The 20,354-nt window shown below is 32.9% G+C and overlaps 3 protein-coding genes across 6 annotated transcripts; 1 reads left to right on the forward strand and 2 right to left on the reverse strand.

Annotated features, from left to right (window-relative positions):
- Positions 1-1,134: 1,134 nt before the first annotated feature.
- LOC130656387 (RNA-binding protein pno1-like) lies at positions 1,135-5,384 on the reverse strand. The gene is made up of 7 exons (XM_057459235.1): positions 5,189-5,384; positions 3,932-4,081; positions 2,568-2,651; positions 2,382-2,442; positions 2,189-2,306; positions 1,791-1,861; positions 1,135-1,301 (listed from the first exon to the last, which is right to left on the reverse strand). The coding sequence occupies exons 1-7, from the start codon at positions 5,363-5,365 to the stop codon at positions 1,234-1,236; spliced, it is 729 nt and encodes a 242-aa protein (XP_057315218.1). The 5' UTR covers positions 5,366-5,384; the 3' UTR covers positions 1,135-1,233.
- A 78-nt stretch (positions 5,385-5,462) lies between these two features.
- LOC130656383 (uncharacterized) lies at positions 5,463-9,785 on the forward strand. Of its 4 annotated transcripts, XM_057459230.1 has the most exons (6): positions 5,463-5,730; positions 5,825-7,713; positions 8,215-8,286; positions 8,672-8,715; positions 8,920-8,953; positions 9,168-9,785. In XM_057459230.1, exon 2 carries the CDS (start codon positions 5,833-5,835, stop codon positions 7,693-7,695), a length of 1,863 nt encoding a protein of 620 aa, XP_057315213.1. In that variant the 5' UTR covers positions 5,463-5,730; positions 5,825-5,832; the 3' UTR covers positions 7,696-7,713; positions 8,215-8,286; positions 8,672-8,715; positions 8,920-8,953; positions 9,168-9,785. The 4 variants fall into 4 exon arrangements, with proteins under 4 accessions (XP_057315213.1, XP_057315211.1, XP_057315212.1 ...); XM_057459228.1 differs by having other exon boundaries at positions 8,672-8,953; XM_057459229.1 differs by having other exon boundaries at positions 8,920-9,785.
- A 3,200-nt stretch (positions 9,786-12,985) lies between these two features.
- Positions 12,986-15,883, reverse strand: LOC130656828 (uncharacterized). Its single transcript, XM_057459765.1, has 3 exons — positions 15,471-15,883; positions 15,334-15,395; positions 12,986-14,395 (listed from the first exon to the last, which is right to left on the reverse strand). The coding sequence occupies exons 2-3, from the start codon at positions 15,348-15,350 to the stop codon at positions 13,879-13,881; spliced, it is 534 nt and encodes a 177-aa protein (XP_057315748.1). The 5' UTR covers positions 15,351-15,395; positions 15,471-15,883; the 3' UTR covers positions 12,986-13,878.
- Positions 15,884-20,354: the final 4,471 nt, after the last annotated feature.

Raw genomic sequence — 20,354 nt, forward strand, 5'->3', positions numbered from 1 at the left:
TATAAAAACTAAATTAGATTTACTGCTGTGATGATATTTGTAACTAGTTTACCAAAAAAACATGTGTTACAAACAAGAAGTAGACAGTCTAAAGGGTGTGGAGCATGTGAAATAAATGCTCCACAATGTGTTGAAATTAAATATTTTTTTACACAACTTTTTTGTTTTCCCTGTAGGCCATCCATATTTTGAAATTCGTTTATCAACAGGCACTGTATTTAAAATTTTACCAGTGATGTTGCCATACTTTTCTTGGATCAATTCTCCCATTTGCAGTGCCTGGGTAAAGCTTGGTCATTAACAAGCAAGGCAATCAAGTCAAAAAACAATCAAGGACTAAACATTGTTTATAGATATGAAATGATGATGAAAGAAATTTTAAATATAAATGGCCTCATCAATTTAACACTTATGGTTAAAAACACACATCAACAGAAACAGATCAAATTCATCATTAAATCTTCCATTTTATACCCTATTTTAAGAGTAACTATTGCATATTTTGTTTACAGTTTTGTGTGCAATAAAATCTGAACCATATACAAAATTTAGATGAAACTTGATCCCTTTTATCCTCAATAATTATGCATTGCAAAAGTAAAAAAGAAATAGTAAATTACATCATTGTTAGACAATATGACTGAAAATGTATTTTTTAACTTTAAACTGCTTCTTTCGTCCAAGCAAAATACCTTTAGCCAGAGTTGTTTCTACTTCAAATCACTAATCGCTAACAAGTTAATTTGACCTCTAGGATCAATCAAGTAGTGATTTCCTGCCTTGACTTCAGTTTAAATTTTTTGATATTCTTTTGTTTACTTGAGAACGAAATATGGAAATGAGATGCCTTTTATTGCAGTAGCATGCAAAATTTATCTATTTTATATTATTGCGAACTACAATATATTCCCCATTTTGCCACCAGTTGTTTTATAGGAACACCTGGTTTTCCAGGGGTCAGAAATACTGACACAGTTAGGATTGAAAGGATTAGGCATGTTTTTCGAGAGTGTGGTATACAAGGTGATGTATTAGGAATTTTTTAATGTACCAGATCAGAAAGACCGCGTAGAATATTTGACATATGCTACCTGCTCCACAACAAAATGTTATTAAAAAAGAAATAAAATGAACTTTTATATTTTTAGCGTTCTATTTGAAATATGTATGATTACAAAAATAAACACTCAGACAAGTCCCGATTAATAAATAAAAGACATGGTTATGTAAACATTAAAATCTTTCTGCAGAACGAGCTGCCACTGCACGCATATTTCCATACACTTTAGATGGAGGGCTTCCTATAAAAACAAATGAAAAAGTCTGTTATTGCAGTAATGTACGATGATAAACAAACTAATAATAAGTCAAAGTCATAAAAATAGACACATAACACAGCTGAACTTTCTTTTTCTCTTTTTGAAAGCATGCGATAAACATATAGTCAACCCACTATTTGCTTTAGGCAGGCTGCATCATATTAGGTGCGCCATCGCGGACGCACCTTGGCACACTCCTAAAATGTGTTAGACGAGTGAAAAATAACTCGTCTAAAATAGCAATTCATTTCTTAGATGTGTGAACAATCACGCTCCTAAATAAAACTGTAGTGAGTAATAACTCTTGGAAATCACATCTTTTAGGAGCGTAACGTACCACACGCCTGTATTTTTTATATGATGCAGCCTGGTTAGGCATATACTGATATTTTTTTAAAAATATGCACCAGCAAGTATAGCAGCATTAAAAATATTGTTTATATTCAATAGAACTCAAAGCTTTTTTCTTACCTAATATAAGGTTACATATTGCAGTTCTAGCTATTTTGATATTTTGAAATGACCCCAAGATGTGTATTTTTCTATGAGAAATGAGTCAATAATATAAAATTACAGAAACTTAGAAAGATTTTAATATAATTGTGAACATGTGCAAAAAACTGATTAAATAATTATAATGGAGAACTTGTTACATTTTTACTAAGAGAAAGTTTCTCCCTTTGAATAACAACACTCCTCTTTACTTCCTTTATTTTATACTAGTCGATAAAGCACGTGGAGAAATCCACTTGAAATTGTGATGATGTCAGGAATTACCCATTGATAAAAAATAGTGAAAATCCAATATAATTCTTAATGGTGAAATAGAATTAAAAATAACCAGTGAAAAATTTATAAAAAGTACTTACATGTCAGCCAGTACTATTCGAGTTTTCGTTACATTTTCTATAGTAAATTTTGTTTTTCCACCTTTTCCAGCAACTCTTCCAATTGCTCGTGATAAGTGATCACCCTTTAACGGTTTTACTAAGAAAAAAAAAATGTATCTCTTTATAGTATGTCCAAAGCATTGTTTGTAGACTAAATATCCACTTGGCTTACCATCATTTATTTCAAAACTTTCGACATATAAGTCATCCAAACGAAGCAGGGCTAAAGCATCCTAGAAAGTAACTCTTTGACTTAAAAAAGTAACACCAAGCTTTTACCACACTTAAACCATTACTTGTGCCTATACTATATCAAAATAAAACTGGGGAAAATTTCTAAAAAAATATTTTAGCATACATCAACTTCAAATCCCAACGTAAAAGCTTTCACAAAGTCTTCTGCTTTTTGAATAGCTCCTTGATCAGTTGTGTCTTTACAAGTCTAGACAAATATTATCAAGATGTTAATGCCAGCCATAATACAACTATTGCCTTATGGAACACAATATCATATTACTGTGGAAAGTTTATCATTTCTTGAACATTTTAGGTTAGTAGGCGACGTTTCGGGAGATCCTTCTCCCATCATCGGGCAAAATTTTCAGTTTCAGTGTATTGAAACCAACACACACGGACCAGTACCTTAACCTTGATTCAAACCATCAGAAATCTTCCAAATAAAGTGTCATATCTTCATTACTGAATCGTGCCAACAGCGTGGTCAGTGACAAACATGATAGGAAAGAAGAAATTCGACGTGTATATAAGAAATGCATTAATCGCAAATGGATACAGTCATAAAGTCATCACACAAGTAGAAAATAAAATGAAGAGAAAATGCAACAGAGACAACAAGGAAACATCAAAGGAATTTATCGCATCAGCATTCCTACCCTTCGTACAAGGTACCAGCAAGATCCTTCGTCGAGTTTTAAGGCAACACAAGATCAAATGCATTCGTAACTCTAAAGACACCCTCAGAAGCACTTTGTCTAAACCAAAAGACAAAATAAACCTGGAAGAATAAAGCAATGTTGTTTACAATCCTGTGTAAAGATTGGGATGCAGTGTATATAGGTGAAACAAAAAGAAAGTTTAAGCAACGAGTACAAGAACATATGCGCGCAGTGAGAAACAGAGATGTGAAGAAAAACGAAATTGTGGACCACAGCTGGAGCAGAAGTCATCAGTTTAAATGGGATAAGAAGAAAATCATTGACAGATAATGCAGAACAACGGCCAGGAAGATTAAAGAAACCATCAACAGTGTAGAACGTAACAAACATATAAACAGCATCTTGTATCAACTTCCTGAGATTTGGCTACCAGCCCTACGGAAGAAGTAGTTACCTACATCTAGGTCTGAAAATGTTAATTACCATAATTAACTGTAATTATCAGCTTGTTTCTGATTGGTTAATTTTTATGAATTTTGATCCTCTGCAATTATATAAATTACATGCTCAACATCATTTTACTTTGCCCGATGATGGGAGAAGGATCTCCCGAAATGTCACCAACTAAACTAAGATGTTCAAGAAATGATAAACTTTCCACAGTAATATGAATACTGAACAGACAAACCGAAATAATATCTTCAATAACAATATCATATGTTAAGAATTTGTTTGAAACAGAAAACTATTAAATAACATTCGTATCTTTTTCTACTTTACGCTAAAATACAAGCTTTGTGCACCACAAATAATATTGAACACAAACCCTGATTTCAACAGTTCTTTTGGACAGGTTGAAACGAATCTGTAGATGCAGATGCTCAACAACAGGGGTAAATATTTTCATCCAGTTTTCTTTTAAAGGAGTGTAACGATGAGGAGGAACTGGCACTTTTCGGAACTCTGATTTGTCACCCTGAAGGTAGAAGTGTAAAGAATTCTATCTTGTTAAACAGTTGTAAAGATATTGGGGTTCAAAGGTTTTTTCGATGATGTCATCAACCTTTCCATTCCGAAACGGAATCAGGGACCTAGGTTTAAGAAACTTACCCAAATTATTAACTAGGTGGTCCCTAGTTACCCGTGCTGTAAAAAATGACTGACGTCACCATCTCGTTTTCAAGTTAATTGGCCTCAAAGTTTTAAGTGCACTGTAATGGCTTCATTAATTTAATATAAGATATTGACGTTAAAGTAATGCTATTGACATTGCGCCATAACGTCAGAAATTTTAACATTTCAGACATACCTTTTTCAGCGACATTGAAGGAAAATGAAGATATCCACTTGCCTTTTACAAACACACAGACACATACACAGACACACTTTCTGTATTTTTATTATATTAAATAAACAAAAAAATTAAAATAAGCAAAAACATTTTCAGCTATACCATCATCAGTTGCTTAAAATATTTTGTTATATAAGAGTAATTTTTACTTCTGTCTTTCATATTAAATTATAGCTAGCTACCTAGAAAAAAAATTTTATGTTTATATTACCTTCTTGCTATACATTTTTATTTGCTTTTATATGCAATAAATAATTTTGTAAAAAAACAGAAGATTTGAGAAATAATGAATATACTGAATGTGCCTGAACCACTACAGTAACCTTAAAAAGACCAGGAAACACAATTATATGCCCCTGTAAAAGAATTCACTTTTGCAAAACAGAAAAACCCAGGGAAAACTTCAGTTGATCATCAAATTGACACATTTTGTACATGAAGAAGACATATATCTTAAATGGTGCCCTAGGAAACATCGCAAAAGAGAATTGGAACAGGTCATATCATTGTTTATAGTTTGAAAAAACTGCTTATTTAGAGTTTTTGCCTCTTGGTGTTCAAACGATTAACTCACAGACTCAATTAAGCTGCACGCTTAAGCCACTGGTGTTAACTAAGCATACTGGCTAGCTATCTAGTCTAGCTATCTAGCCTAGCTGACAGAGCTAGTTGTATTTTAAAGCTTTACTTACAAACAAAAAACAATACAATGCACACAAAAAGGCGACTTACGGGAGCATCTACTGCTACTGGTGGAAAATTAGGTTTCTTGGGCGAATCATCTGTATCCATAGCATCAGTTTTTTCTTTTTTCCTTTTACGAGTAACAGTTACTTCTAAAGGAGCTTCGGCTGCTCCAGTATCTCGTTTGTCATTTTCAATGTTTACATCCATGTCTTTGTCAGCCATTTTGAAAAGAATTGCTCATGTGCTTGTGAGTAGGATATTGCGCGCTTCTCCAGGGGGTCATAACAAAAAATATCAAGTTATGATATACGAAATGTTTTTCCTCTGTATCTTATTTATATTTAATCTTACAAATGGAATTATTAACCTCCAGCTAGAGGCTAGAGTATCTGCTCTTTTAAAAATTGTAAAATATTTGTGAAGTTAATTAATTTGCAGGAGAGGGGTGGATGGTGGTGCTGTCGCAAGCAAATTCTATTGTGGCCATTTTTAAAATCTCGTATTTAGAACGAAGTAAGCGCCATTATCCTTCTAATCAAAACGCTAGTACCAGTTAATTTAAACTGCTAAACAATTATGCTACCGAGGTAAGAAAGAAATAAAACGTTGATATTTTTAAAACGGGAAATTTTGGAAGTGTTAATCAACCAGCTAAAGAAGATATTACGCTTTGTATTTTAGATCAGAAAATGCCAAAGAATGAAAATGAACATGTGGAATTATTGTTTTGTTTAAAGCCGGTTTACAATTTTGTTGATTTTCAAATACAGTGTATGGAATCATCAAAAAAAAATTTAGAGGACACAAATTTATTAAGTGACCTCTCTGATATATCAAAAGAGCATCATGTGTTTGTTCAACCATACAGTATTAAACCAAAGAAACACAAACGAACACCCATAAACAATAATATAATTAAAAAAAGAAACTATTTAAAGAAATGCATAACAAAAAAAGTAGGCATTCAAAATCAAAAGTGTGATTCATTTTCTGATAGTCATCTATTGTGCTCTAATTTCGAAAAGCCGCCTGCAAGCCCTTCATTAAGCATAGACTCTGCTATTGACTTATCACATGATATGTTTGTTGATGTTTCTGAACAAGGAAACTTAAGACCAACATTTGACTTTTCAGATGCAGAGCAAGTTGATACTTTTAGTGACTATAGTGATTTGTGTGCCCAAGATGAAACAGGAACGGGTGATGACAGTGGTAATGTTATTGATGAATTTAAAAAGTTAAAAAACCAATGTCATAAATTTTATCATAAAGCATGTGCTATGAAAGGTGTAAACATAAATAAGGAGCATCGCAAAGATTTACAGGGCGCAAAAAATGTAAAAATAACAAATACTCAGAAAGATTTAGAGAATAATGAACATCCACTGACTGTGATATCAGTCCCAAAAATTTCTGGCTTCAAAGAATTGCAAGAATGTAAATTGTGTAAAATATCGTTGCAATGTATTCTGAAAGTGTCTAGCATACCAATAATTGTGAGAAAAGCTTATCCAAGTTGTCAGGTTGTTTTAAAAGATGTTTTGAAAGGAAATGGCAGAAGTAAAAAAATACTTTGTTGTGGGAATAAAATAAAATTGATGGAAGAAAAAAGCCCTGATACTTTAAAACTGACCACAAAAAAGTTTGAAGAATCAAAAGTGTTGGTTAAAGATTATAGTTTGAACAAAATATCCGAAGGTCAATGTATAAAACAACATTCTTCACCTGTAACAAAATCTAATGTGGAACAAGAAAAGATTTTTAATGACATTGTTGAAGAATTTGTTGAGAAACAGAGTATAGAATATAGGAGACCATTGAATATTTTGAATCCTGTGTCAAGAGATATATTTCCTGTGTCTGTCCATCATGGTATGGCTATAAGAACAACTAGAATGATAGTTCATGATGAAGATGAAACAATGCCTCATATATTTTTAAAATCAACTGAAGAAATGGATAAAAAAAATATAGAACCACATGAAATATCCATAAATACTAAGGAAATGGAAATTGATAAATCAAAGAATTTACTTAGTGATAGCATAGACAGTACTCATAGTAAAGAAATTTCTACTGAAAATAACTTTCTTGGATCTTTACCTCAAAATAAAAAAATACCTAACTACACACCTAATAATTTTGTCATTGGTCTTTTGCATTCAACAAGTGTGGGATTGCTAAATAAATATAAAATGGACAGTGTTTCTGAAGAATTTTTAGGAAGTGCTGAAAACATGGACAATACTGTTGGAGTGAACCCAAACAAGAGTTCCCTAATTTCCACATTGTTTGTGGCTGAAAGAAGCAAAAGTTTTCATGGAAATACAAGGGAATCTAAGAATCAAAGATTTGCAAATTCTGGTCTTAAACTTTCAAAGTCATGTAAGAGACGATGTGATAGTTTTGCGACTGAAACTGACGATGGTTCATCTTCTGATTGGAATTCCAGACCAGAGTTTGCAAATAATAGTAATAGTGCAAAAACAGGATTAAATGTTTCTAAAAGATTTCGATATGCAAGCACTAATATGTTTGGCAAACTAATATAGAATTCATTGATCATAAAGGTATATATTTATAAAAATATCATTTTATGTGTAAGACTGTTTTGGAAATTTCTTTTAATACACCTTTACGATAATTCAATTGGACATGCATTCCTACGGCTCTTCATCGTTTTACAATATCTGAAGAAAAGAGGTAAAAATAGTGTTTTTATAAGAGTTTGTTAGAGACGAAAGCATATTTTCTCCATTACTTCCTTCGTATCAATTTCTTTCAAATTTTCAGGAAACGTTAATAATAATAAGATACAACTTATCTGTACTTTTCATCAAAAGCAAAACACGACAAGAAAATTTATCACAGAAAAATGTGTTTTCTCCTTATAAAAGTGTGATGTTTACCCCCTCTGATCGCAAAATAAGCTGCAATGGAGTGTTAGTTTTCCCGAATTATTGTAAAGGTGTATTGTGAAGTTACATGTTTTATCATTTTGAAAAGTGTTTTCAGCCTGTTTTTAAATCAACTTTTCAGCAGGCTTTCATTACATTTATTTTGTGTTTTAGTGTGTTTGGTTTCCTTCCATCTATTGTTTATTATGTATACTATCTTGATAAATGGAGACCAAAGCCAAAAAGGTAGCTCTCGTTGTTGTTTTTATGCCTGTGCAAGATAAAATATTTTTACAGTTTTGGATAAGAAAGTGCTAAAAATGTGTGCTTATGATAAAAATAACAGGGTTCGAATTTAGGAGGTCGCAATTTGCAGTTTGCAAAATGAAATGCTGTATGGATATGTTAAAATTACAAATCCAATTTCTTCAATCAATTATTTGCTTCTTTCATTTCTATAACCGTGCTGCCACAAAATAACCATTATCAAATGATAAATAGCAAGTGGTCTACTTCTTCTCTATGCAGGCAGCAAATTTTTGCAAACTGACTTTATATTTCTAATTCGAATATCAGATTGTGGTACCATAAATTATCGAGTCAAGTCAAATAATTATCTTGTATTTTCTAGATACAAAGATGTCATTTTGAGGAAGTGTCAAGCGGTTTTCTGTTGTATTTTGTCTTATTTTTCATTTTGTATTTATTTATTTACCTTTATTTTTCGAAATGCTGTAACAAAGAAAGGTAACAAGTATTTCGGCTGTTACTAATCAATTCTACATGCAAAAGTCAAAAAACAGATAAAAGAAATAAATAAATCAAAAAACAATATTGTAATAAAAATATATTTTAGCATTTGTTAATTTTATTTTCTAGCTCTACATTTCACAAACAAAAACAAAAGCGTCAGGTGTAGTATTTTAAACCAGGTGTAGTATAACCCCAAAGAGGATTTTGGTACCACTGATTTTTTGACAAGCACTTCCAATCTTCCAATCTTCAGATCAATTCAATTATAAGTACAAAGTTTTGGCTGTATATTCTTTTTTTAATCAGTTTGGAATGCCTTAGCCATGAAAATGTGCTTTTAACTTTAGGTTCTAAAATCTTTGTTTTCATTTTAGCCTGCCTTCGTTGCACTTCTGGAGGCAAGCACTGACTACGTTGCCAAAATCACAGGTTAAGTATAACAGGCTAAGTATGTAGGTTTGAAGTGCGGGTTTTTCAATATTTCGGTCGGGCCTCGGTCAGGGTAAACTTACGTCAGGTAACGGTAAAACAGATATATAAACTGATCTTAACACGGTACTACTACACATATGGTCTAGCCAAATATAAAAACAGATACTACAGGTATATAGTATAGATATGAGGGTGGAGAGGGGAAGCGATATTAGGAGTGATTATTAACATATTTATAAAGTATTTTTATGTAAAGTTTATCAGAAAAAGATAAATATTTTATGAGTAATATAAATACTATTTCTGCTTATCTTTATTCGTGTAAATATTTTTTGATGTTTTGAAAACATGTTTTGTTTTGTTTTCGCAAAAGTTGGAAAGGTTTGCGTTGTTTTGAGAGAGTGACAATATTGTTGCTAAGTTGTGTTAAAGTTCTACCGTTTTTTTAAGAGTGAGGGTAAAGAGAATGACTTCAAAGTATTCTTTTTAAGATATTTATACTTATTTTAATCAGAATTGTAAATTTGTAAATAGTTGTAAAATATTGTGAAGTTTTACAATCAATGTTGTTATTGGTACATTTTAACCAAAAGTCCAATTTCTTCAAGCATCAAAGTATAGGCTGAATTATATTTGCAGCGTACTTGGAACAGCTGGAAATAACGGTGGGAAATTGGTTTTAATAAAAAGGAGAAGGAGGAAAAATTTACAGGGCCTCTTTAAAGACAATCGTGCAAGACTTAAAATCTTGAAATAGGAGAAGATGTCCTTAAAAACCTTAAGTATTAATTAGAGCTTGTATTAAAACGCAAATGTGTCCTACAAGAATGGAAATTTTTGCCTCTCTGAGCACCGACACGGGAGTAGTCGTGTGTTCGAATCTCATCTTGGTAACTATTTTTACTTTTTTTTTCTTTTTACTAACTCGTAACTAACTATGTCCGAAATAATCAATTGCAACGTCACAGATTTAAATTTCGTACCTAAACTCTCTAAGTACTTGGAAGTCATCTAAATGACGTTTCAGGCCAAATTTGGTATTTGTTTTCGACAAAACTTGGCACAGTTAACAAAAAAAGTATGCTGAACATAATAGTGACACCATAATTTTGATTTTTGTCACTTAACGTCATTTTAGGCCAAATTGGTCCAAAAATTAAAACTATTTTAGACAAAACTTGGCAAAGTTAACAAAAAAAGTATGCCGAACATGGTGACATTAAAATTTTGATTTTTTGTCACCTAAATGTCATTTTAGGCCAAAATTGGTTCGAAAATTAAAATACTTTATTTTCAACAAAATTTGGCACAGTTAACAAAAAAAGTATGCTGAATATGATAGTGACATCAAAATTTTGATTTTTGTCACCTAAATGGAGTTTAAGCTCATAAACGTTTCAATCGCGCGACTTTCAACCATGAATGATAGGCTGTATTTTTTGTTAGCAGAAATTGTAAAATTGGGTGGCATTGTGGATGTTTCATAGTTGTGCATTTTCCATAGCGAGATAGTTTATGCAGCGCCTGCATATTGTTTATTTTTTAAAAAGATAAGATTAGTGTTCACAAGCTTTATTTAACTAACTGGTAAAGTAAAGGTGTTTCCACCAAAGTTTTCAAAAGTGAATATAGGCAGAATTAAGGTCTCCCCAAATGCCTGGAAAGTAGTCTGCGAAAAATAAAATTTCCACAACAATACATAAGAGAAAAACGAAGACGCTCCACCATATATAAATAATTACGAGAACGAAATTCTTTTTGTAGCGAAAAGAATTTCTCGTTTTCGCTTTCTTCTTTCTGTCAGTCAGTTTACCCCAGACTGACCCAACGAAAATTGAAATTTCGAGGAATTTTCCGTTCAAGAAGATCTCACAAATCAATTTCGAAAATAACTGCGTAGTCCACAAGAAATGTTATTGCCCATCTGAATAGCAAAATATGTCGTGTCTAACTTCGTAACAGAAATCACAATTTAATAGACAGCTTTTTGTAAACTTTATTCGCGAGGTTGTTTACGTATATCATACGTCTTGTTATTCTCTAGAAAAAAACCTTGAAATAAGAATTTCTAAAAAAGAATACTGTCATGAAAGTGTATCAACTAGACCTAACAAATTCGTTTTCAGGGCTTTCTGATATTTTCTTTGCGCATTTTTAAAAGATCTGGGGTAGAGGTTAAAGGACAAAATTGCTTTTACAAAAACCACCTGCTTGCTGACGCATGTTACAAAGATGCGATAGTTTTATTCTAAAGTGTTTTAAATCAGGAAGTATGTCGTTTTATTGGTTTGCTCACAAAAAATTGTTACTGGTTTTAAAAACAACAGTCTCTGAGGTCTGAGGGTTTGTTGAAATATAAACAACCTTTTCCAGGCGAGGTTCGAAAATTGTAGTGTTTTTAAAGAGATAAAGGTCGTCAGAACAAAGTTGCGGTATCCTCGTCTTCAGGTTTTAATTTTAATATAAAAAATCTGAGTTAAGGGGTGCTTCTGAAGAAAATATCGTGGATAGACCGTCCGAGATTGTCAAAAAGAAAAAATTAGCCTGAGAACGAGGTTCGTTTTGGTTAAATTTGTTATCTTTATCCTTAAATAAATGGTGTTTTTGGACAATGTTTGTCTTTTTTCAACCTCGTCCCCATGGCTTGTTTGGTTTTAAAAAGTATAACAAGAGGCCCTGGGGGCTCTAAGAATTTCCGCTCGCTACAGAAATATTTGATGACAACCTGCTAATTCGTTGTGTTATCGTGGCAAACATTCGAAGAGGTTTGGTGCATGAAGCTCTGAAGATAAAGCACACAAGTGACATTATATCTTACAACAAACGCAAACAAAACGAAACGTGTCCTAATAAACTCATATTTTAAAAGAAATTGCTAACAAAAATATAGCCTATCATTCATGGTTAAAAGTCTTGCTATTGAAACGTTTATGCTCTTAAACAGCATTTAGTTGACATCATGTTCATCATACTTTTCTTGTTAACTTTGCCAATTTTTGTCCAAAATAAAGTAGTTTTAATTTTTGGACAAATTTTGGCCTAAAATGACATTTAGGTGACAAAAAATCAAACTTTTGTATCGCCATCATTTTCAGCATACTTTATGTTAACTGTGCCAAATTTGGCCGAAAATGAAGTGGTTTTAATTTTTGGACCAATTTTGGCCTCAAATGGCATTTAGGTGACAAAAATCAAAATTTTAATGTCACCATTATGTTCAGCATACTTTTCTTGTTAACTTTGCCAAATTTGGCCGAAAATAAAGTGGTTTTAATTTTTGGACCAATTTTGGCGAAAATGACAATTAAGGTGGCAAAAAATCAAAATTTTGATGTAACCAACATGTTCAGCATACTTTTTTTGTTAACTGTGTCAAATTTTGTCGAAAATAAAATGGTTTTAAATTTTGGATCAATTTTGGCCGAAATGACCTTTAAGGTGGCAAAAAATCAAAATTTTGATGTCACCATCATGTTCAGCATACTTTTCTTGTTAACTGTGCCAAATTTTGTCGAAAATAAAGTAGTTTTAATTTTTGGACCAATTTTGGCCTGATATGACATTTAGGTAACAAAAGATCAGAGGAACGTGAATTCCCAGGGTCTATTTTTTCTCCCAAAATGCTCCATAAGAAAAAAACGACGGTTTTAAAGAATTTCCTACGCCTTCGGGCGCGGAAATTCAAAAATCTTCGAGGGGAGAAGTTAGGACTTTTCTCTAAATTCGGCATGGTTTTTCGAGCACTTCCTTGTGTCCGATAACAGAACATGGTAGCATTCGTGTGTCATTTTGACGATATTGAAATGATGTAGCTACGTTAAATTTTGTTGAAGGAGGAGCAAAATATTTCTTTATTGCTTGATGTAAAAGCTATTGCCGGCCCAACATCGGTCCCAGGAAACTCATTGGCGATGCGTTCATTGACAAAACTGGCACCATCATATGTGCAAATTAGGGACAACAGGACCTGGGATCGAGGTTGCTTGGCAACGACTTAAAGTTTGTCAACCGATAACTATTCTTATCATTAATTTATATTTTTTACAGGTCTTTATTTATATGATACATTTATTATTCCTTTTCTAGTGCATATTGTATTACTAGTTGTCGCCCGTCATCATAAATGAATTACTCCAAGAGGAAGTGGGGGAGAGGGGGAGTTGGGGGTTCGAAATAAAGCTGCGTGCAACTAATTTAACAGACTGCTATTCCGGGATTCGGCTGATCATAAAGTACTATCGAGGTTTATCTCAAAGAGCTCTGAAGATTATAAACAACAGCCTACGTTCTAAGCACCTCTGCGCGTAGTATGTAATATTTAAAAAGGCAAGAGGAATCGAGGTTAAACCCTGGGCCATGGGGCGTATATTGACCTTACAAATTTAAATTTTCGGCTACTTGTTTTATTTACGTGTTTCTAATAAAGCGTTCTTAACTTCAGCGCTCAGTGTTGAATATCTAGACAAACACTTTTGAATTTATTTCTGGCCGCGACGGTTGTTTTTGACAGCTTTGGCGTTTGTAGATGAACAACGTTTATAAGAACCAATAAAATATTAGAAAACGCTTTCATTTTAACGCAATAGAAATTGAGTGCTTCAAGTTTTAACGCCGGAAAGCTAGGATCAAAAACGCTTTGATGGAAGGCAGCGTTTAGTCTTCTTCGCTTTTTTCGTCAAAGCCTTCATTGTCACTGCTGTTTTCAGAGCTGTCGTCATCTTCCGTCTCGCAGTCGTCGTCGTCGTCTTGACTGACGTATCCATCATAATGTGTATCTATGGTAATGACGTTTTCATTCAGCATGGTTTTCAGCAAGTTTTTTTCGTCGCTTGATAGCAATGACACCAACTTTCTCATGCTGCTTGTCTTTAAAAGCTTCGTGTAGAAGTCAACATGGTACTGTGCGTCCAGACTTAACATCAGAAGCAAATAACTATAAACAGCGCACCCCGATTCTTTGGTACCATCTTTTCTTTGTGGCTCTGATTTGTCCTTTACGAGAATTGGCTTTTTTGCTGGATAAACGGTGCTGTTTTCCATTTCTTCCATGAAAAATGTATCAACTAATTCCGCGTCTGCTTTTCGTTGCCGGTCAAATTTCGCAAGTTCTTTCTCGACCAACCCATCTTTAAACACTTTTGCGTTTACGTACGACAGCATATAACTTAAACTAAAAGAAGGAACTCAATACACTAATAATTATACTAACCTCGTCCCCAGTGTTATTTTTTTAAAACGTTAATAATGAATTGTGCCGTTGGTGGTTGAAGATTCTCTTTATCCCACCCAGTTACCTCTGACACCTTGGTGACACAAATCTAAAATTAGTTAAGAGATTCTCCGTCTGGATCTCTCTCTAAATTCAATTTTTTTTTTATATTATATTTATAGTTGTTAACGTACCCCCGGGACAATATGATAACAAAAGAATTCAAGTCGCAAATAAAATAAACCTATCCCCACTCCCCCAGAAGAGGTTGATAAGGGTTTCAAGTAAGAAAACCAGTAATCAAAAATGAAACAAAATTAAAGCGTTTATTGACAAGGGGTTTACCTCTTGGTAAAATATGTCGGTTAAAATGTGAAATTATTTTTTCATTGACTGTTATTTTTTTTACCGACTTTACTCTTAACCGACTCTTTTTTGAGGTCGGAATTTTTAAACCAAAGTTTTTGTTACCGGAATATTTAATACAAACCTTTGATTCTTTGTTTTTAAAGTATTAGCTGGAATAAATTTGAAGGAAAAATTTATATTGAATGTTGTGCTGTTAATTTTATTGCCGCTAATCACAGTCGGTAAAAAGCGACCATTCAGTCGGCAAAAATGGTGACCGAATTTTGTGATAATAATTAAAAATTTTGCCGACTTTTTTTTTAAGCGACACTTTTTAACACCGATATAAAAATACAGATGATCGACAATAACATTTGGTACATATGAATTTTTTCTTTCAGAGGATAATTTAACAACTCACACGAAGCTTCTCTGGTAAACTTTTTTATTTTATTTTTTACAAAGAGTTTTGATATTTTTGCAAAAATCATGAAATAAAAATTAGAAAAACACCAAAAAAGTATAGTATATGTAAAGGAGAAAAAGCATACCTTGGGTAGGGTGCCATTTTTAATATCTTTTTAAAAAATGTGAACTGTAAACTAGCTTCTCACTAAAATAAAAATATTCCAAAACAGTGTATTCAGTATTTTTATATTTTTCAAATATGTATTTAGAAACTTTATACCTTAAATTGTTTTATCGGTTTGCGTTTTCATCGTTAATTATTCAAATGATAATATTTTTTCTGTGTTGCTGTCGCGGATGCAACCTCTTTCTTAGTTTTCTTCTTCAGAATTCTCGCATTATAATGTACTTTTTCAACTTGATTACTAGCAAAATTGAAACGAGTTTAAATACTTCAGTTCTTAATGAATTAATTCACAGATGAGGGACGGGATTAATAATTGATGGCGGGTAGTGGAGTAATGAGGTTGGTGCGGGTGAAGGGATGGTTTAAATACTTCTGACCTCAATGAATTAAATAATAGTAGAGGGACAGACATAATTATCGAGGGCGGGTGGTGACGTAATAAGTTGGTGCGGGTGAAGGATGGTACTGTGGAGCACAAGGATTACTCGATACATTTCCCTACGTACAGAATTCTTTACGGCACTGTAGGTACAAAGATAACGCGACAAAAATTTCTCGGCAATACTGGTGTCAAATTATCTTACTATGTAAGAAATTTGCAGAGTTAGCGTTCCTTTCTTTCAACCTTAGTGGGACTCTTGAAATGTAAGGTTGGATTAAAAACAACCTCGTCTCCAGTCCTGGAACTATTATCACAGACCAGCGACGTTGCAGTTTTGACACAAACGTTATTTTTGACCTGCGCAGAAAAGTCACAATGTACTTTGTTTTTCGGGTTCTTGACGGAATGCCTATTTTGTTGCGTAGAGGGATCTCATTCGCTTCAAATGTAGTATCTGTTTGGGGTCCCTTTCAATGAAGAAGAATAAACAATGTCAAATATCCCTAATTTCAAGCATTAAAAAGAGTATTTAGTTTTGAAGCCCGCTATTTTGGGTTAAAACATACTTCAGCATAACATAATCACATGGTTTCAAAAACTATAGCCCGAAACTATACTCAAATATAGCCTGGATTAATTATATTGCATTGTGTTGTTAACTGGTCAAGCTATCTTATCAGTAAAAAAGTGATCAAAAGTTGGTTCAGTGACTAATAAGTTTTGCTGATCAAAATTTATACCAAGCGATTTTATTTTTGGTGGTTCTTACTTTACCGAACAACTAAGCGACTTTAATTTCGCGGGTTTTCGCTTAATACCGGTTTGTTTGTTTTCCTTTTCTTATTGATGCATTAAGAAATAAATCAGAGAATACCAAGGCTGGATGAGTAAAAAATAACTTTGTTCAAGTAACCGAAATTTTACCGACCTCTTTGTTTGCTAACTTCAGTTATGTATAAGGTATAAATATTGTAACTGCTTATTACACGAAAAATAAGGGTAAAAAAGTTTATTAAAAAATTTAAAAACACAGTTCGAAAGCAAATTTTTTTCTTTTCTTTTAAACAGCCTTAAAGTACTCTCATTTTATGATATGTCATTATTCATCTTTGAAGTATCAAAATAAAGCATTCGTCTGAAAACATTCATTTTCTTTTTATGATTCCCATCTGAATTTAAGACTTATCTTGAATTTGTTTTTCTTATTAAATTTCCTGAGCTTTAGAATTTGATTCAGGCCAAGCGTTTTTTAAAAAAAGGGTTTTTAATTTTTAGCTAAATTTCAGTCTTTATGTTCTTGTGAGTTGGATTTAAATAAAACTAAAAATTTATAGTATTCCAAAAGTTTGTTTCCTGATGTAGTACCACGCTCCTTGCTCTTCGCTTAATATCAACAAAGCAAGAATTCCTGGAAACTAAGTTGACAGTAGTGAAGTGATCGTGACAGCAGAAACGCAACGATTTTTTCTTTTTTACGTAATACTGGCAACGATCTATTTATAAATAAAAAATACATTAAAATACAGATTATATATAAAGAATATATTAGAACACGAGGCCGAAGTGACGTCAAAATATTTACAAGTGTCAAAACAAAAAATTTAAAGTAGTGCATCAAATCTTTCTCGCTTTAATATACAGGGTCGAAGAAGCAGGAAGGGGGAGGGTTTGGGGATACCCCTCCTCCAGAATTGTTTTTCTACATTCTGAAGCAGGAAACCTAGAATTTGAACAGTATTTAGTCAATATCAAGGCCACAATCATAGTCAGCCTCATTTCAAAACGAGGCAAAAATGTTTTATTTATATTATTGCTTGGTTATCTTCATTTTTTCTTTGAGAAATTTCACGTAAAACGGCCACAGTTTTGAAATGCTTTTCTTGTTGTCTTGCTTCAAATATAATTTCTCCAAGAGTTTTTGTTGATCTTCCGTCATATGCAACAAACTGGTGAACGTCTTGGAGCGAGAAAGCAACTCGTAGAAATCGGCTGGCAACTCCATTTCGCACACAAGTAAAATCAAGATATAATTCGTCATTGCTCGATTATCTTTCTCTTCGTTTGATTTTCCCATCCTTTTGCTGCGATTTGTTCTCTCTTTCCCAATTTCAAGAGTAGCAAAAAATTCTTCTTCTATGTCTTCCACGTCTAAATCTTGCATAGTCACACCAATTTGATTCTGTTTTTTCCCAGTCATATTTAAGCTTCTCTCACTTTTTTTTTTTTTGGAATAGTAATTTTATTTTTTATACAAAATCGTTTAGTATTCAAATTCACTAGAGTGTTAAAAACCTTTCATAATATTATAAAATTATATGACTCTTTATATCCCAACTTCTTTAACAGACTTCTAAGAACTACAAAAAGTAAGGTAAGGCCTGGCTTACATTGCAAAAAATCTAATAGGAATTCGTTGAAGTTGATATCATTAAATTTTTTCGGCATCTCCTTTTAAAAATGCAAGAAAAATCTCAAATATAATATACGTCTAGAAGTAGAGAATGATTGTTATACAATTGCACATGCGCACAGCTTACGTGATTTTCCTTTTATTTCGAAAGTGTAAAGCGGGTTTTTATTTCGAAAGTGTAAAGCGAATTCATTTATTGATGAACACGCAAACTTGCATTATCAAAAAGAATGGGAACTAAATTGGTATGAAAACATATTTACGTAAAGGGACACAATGCGTTATGTAAAATAGGTGACAACTTGTAAGATATCTATATCATTTTTATGAATCGTTATCAATATTTAAAACATTCAAACTAAAAGTGTTACGTAGATATTATCTAACCTCGCAACCAATAGATCAACATCGTTTCCAGAGCCCCTTGTCTCATTTTGATATCAGGACGACAATCCCATATTCGTCCTGTCATTTTGACTTAAAAAAACAAAAACAGAAAGGGCCTGAGAACAAGGTCGATTGTCATCCTCGTCCCCAGGTTTTGCTGCCTGATGTCAAAGCAGTTCGCAAGAATCAGGTGGCAACTCCATTCCGTACACGAGCTGAATGATACTGCGCTATAGTACGGGTAACACAGGATAACTCGAAACGTTTTCCTTGGTGTCTTACACCGTTGCTGATAGTTCCTCATAGAAAATAACCGACAATTTTAAGCTCGGATAACTTCGTTTGAGTTACATGCGAATTAACAAGTAATTTTTTTTAACTAATTTTAAAATTACTTTCTTGTCTTATTTTTCCAATCGACTGAAATTATCCCTGAAAAAGGAAATTCAAAGAATCAGAGAGATAGACGGAAGAAATTATACGAATAAGAACAGTTTAGAAACCAGATAATTTAGTGTTTTTCTATTTTTTTTTTATTCTTTTTTTTTAAGCACTTTCCATAAATATGACAGTTTATTACAAAAATTTGCGAAGCGCAAATTCTAAGTGCAAATTTCTCAAAATCTTAAAAATTATTTCTACAAGTGCAATAATTTGTTTACTGAAGCATGAATATTGTTGGAATTAGCCTGCATCGTATGAATATTGGAATTTGTTTTTTTACCTTCACAGTTGAACTTTATGAAACGCAAGAACTGCCAAAAGTGTTTTCAATATAGGATACTTAACAATTCAAGTGTGCTTTTGTCTTTTTTAAGCCGAATTTTCTTACGTGGTGGTGACATATCTTTAAGTGCTGGTGATATTTCGTTACATGTTGGTAATATATCGTTACGTGGTGGCGATATCGTTACGTGGGGGTGATTATAATTGAAAACACTTTTTGGCAGTTCTGGCGCTCCATAGTTCTTCATCTCTTCACTCTGAAGACTGAGGAAATGTAAAGTTATGGTGCAGACATGTACTACTGTTTCGTTTCTTCTAAGATCCAAAAATTTCAAATTCTTGCAACAGTAGAATTTCTCAGAGCTTACCTCTCAAAAAAAAACAAGTTAAGCTCATATGAAAGACTCGGGAGGAATGTCTAGGAATGTTAATTAATAGTTGTCTATTTTTAAAAATAAAACAAATCTTTGATCCTCAAAATATATTAAAAGTTCCATCATCAACTACAATCTCAAAATATGTTAAAAGAAGACAGCGAATTTAGAAGTATGCCCCCACAATTGCGTAGGTGTGAATCTATATTAGATTCACACATTTTGAACTTGTCAATGTTGAGAGTGGATCTTAGGTTATTTGACGTGAATTATTTCGGTGTGCGGGCGTGCTAAAGAATGTGTCTAGCAACTTTTCAACGCTCTCTGCCTGGGCAACATGTGTGCAAAAGTAGCGACTTTGCAGTCTGTTGGCTGCAGAGCATTGACTGTTTGACAGTTTTATCCATATTTGGATAATGAGGAAAAAAATGCCTTCGTCTCAATATTTTTTATCACGATTATAGCTCCGAAACTTAGAATTGCTGTTATCGATCGTAACTAACTATTAAAATTCATGTAAAATGTTTAATCCGCCAAATCAGTGGAACTTTAAAGTCCAAAATCTTAAGAACCAGTTCAAACTACTGTTCTTTAAATACACGATTCAATTTGTTAAAACAACTGAAGCTGCTTCGCGCTTTACGCTGCTTTAAGCAACTTCGATTCCAATCCCTTTTCTTATTTTTTTGCTCTATCAC

The sequence above is a fragment of the Hydractinia symbiolongicarpus genome, chromosome 9, assembly GCF_029227915.1.
Source record: "Hydractinia symbiolongicarpus strain clone_291-10 chromosome 9, HSymV2.1, whole genome shotgun sequence".
In the NCBI taxonomy this organism is placed as follows: Eukaryota; Metazoa; Cnidaria; class Hydrozoa; order Anthoathecata; family Hydractiniidae; genus Hydractinia; species Hydractinia symbiolongicarpus.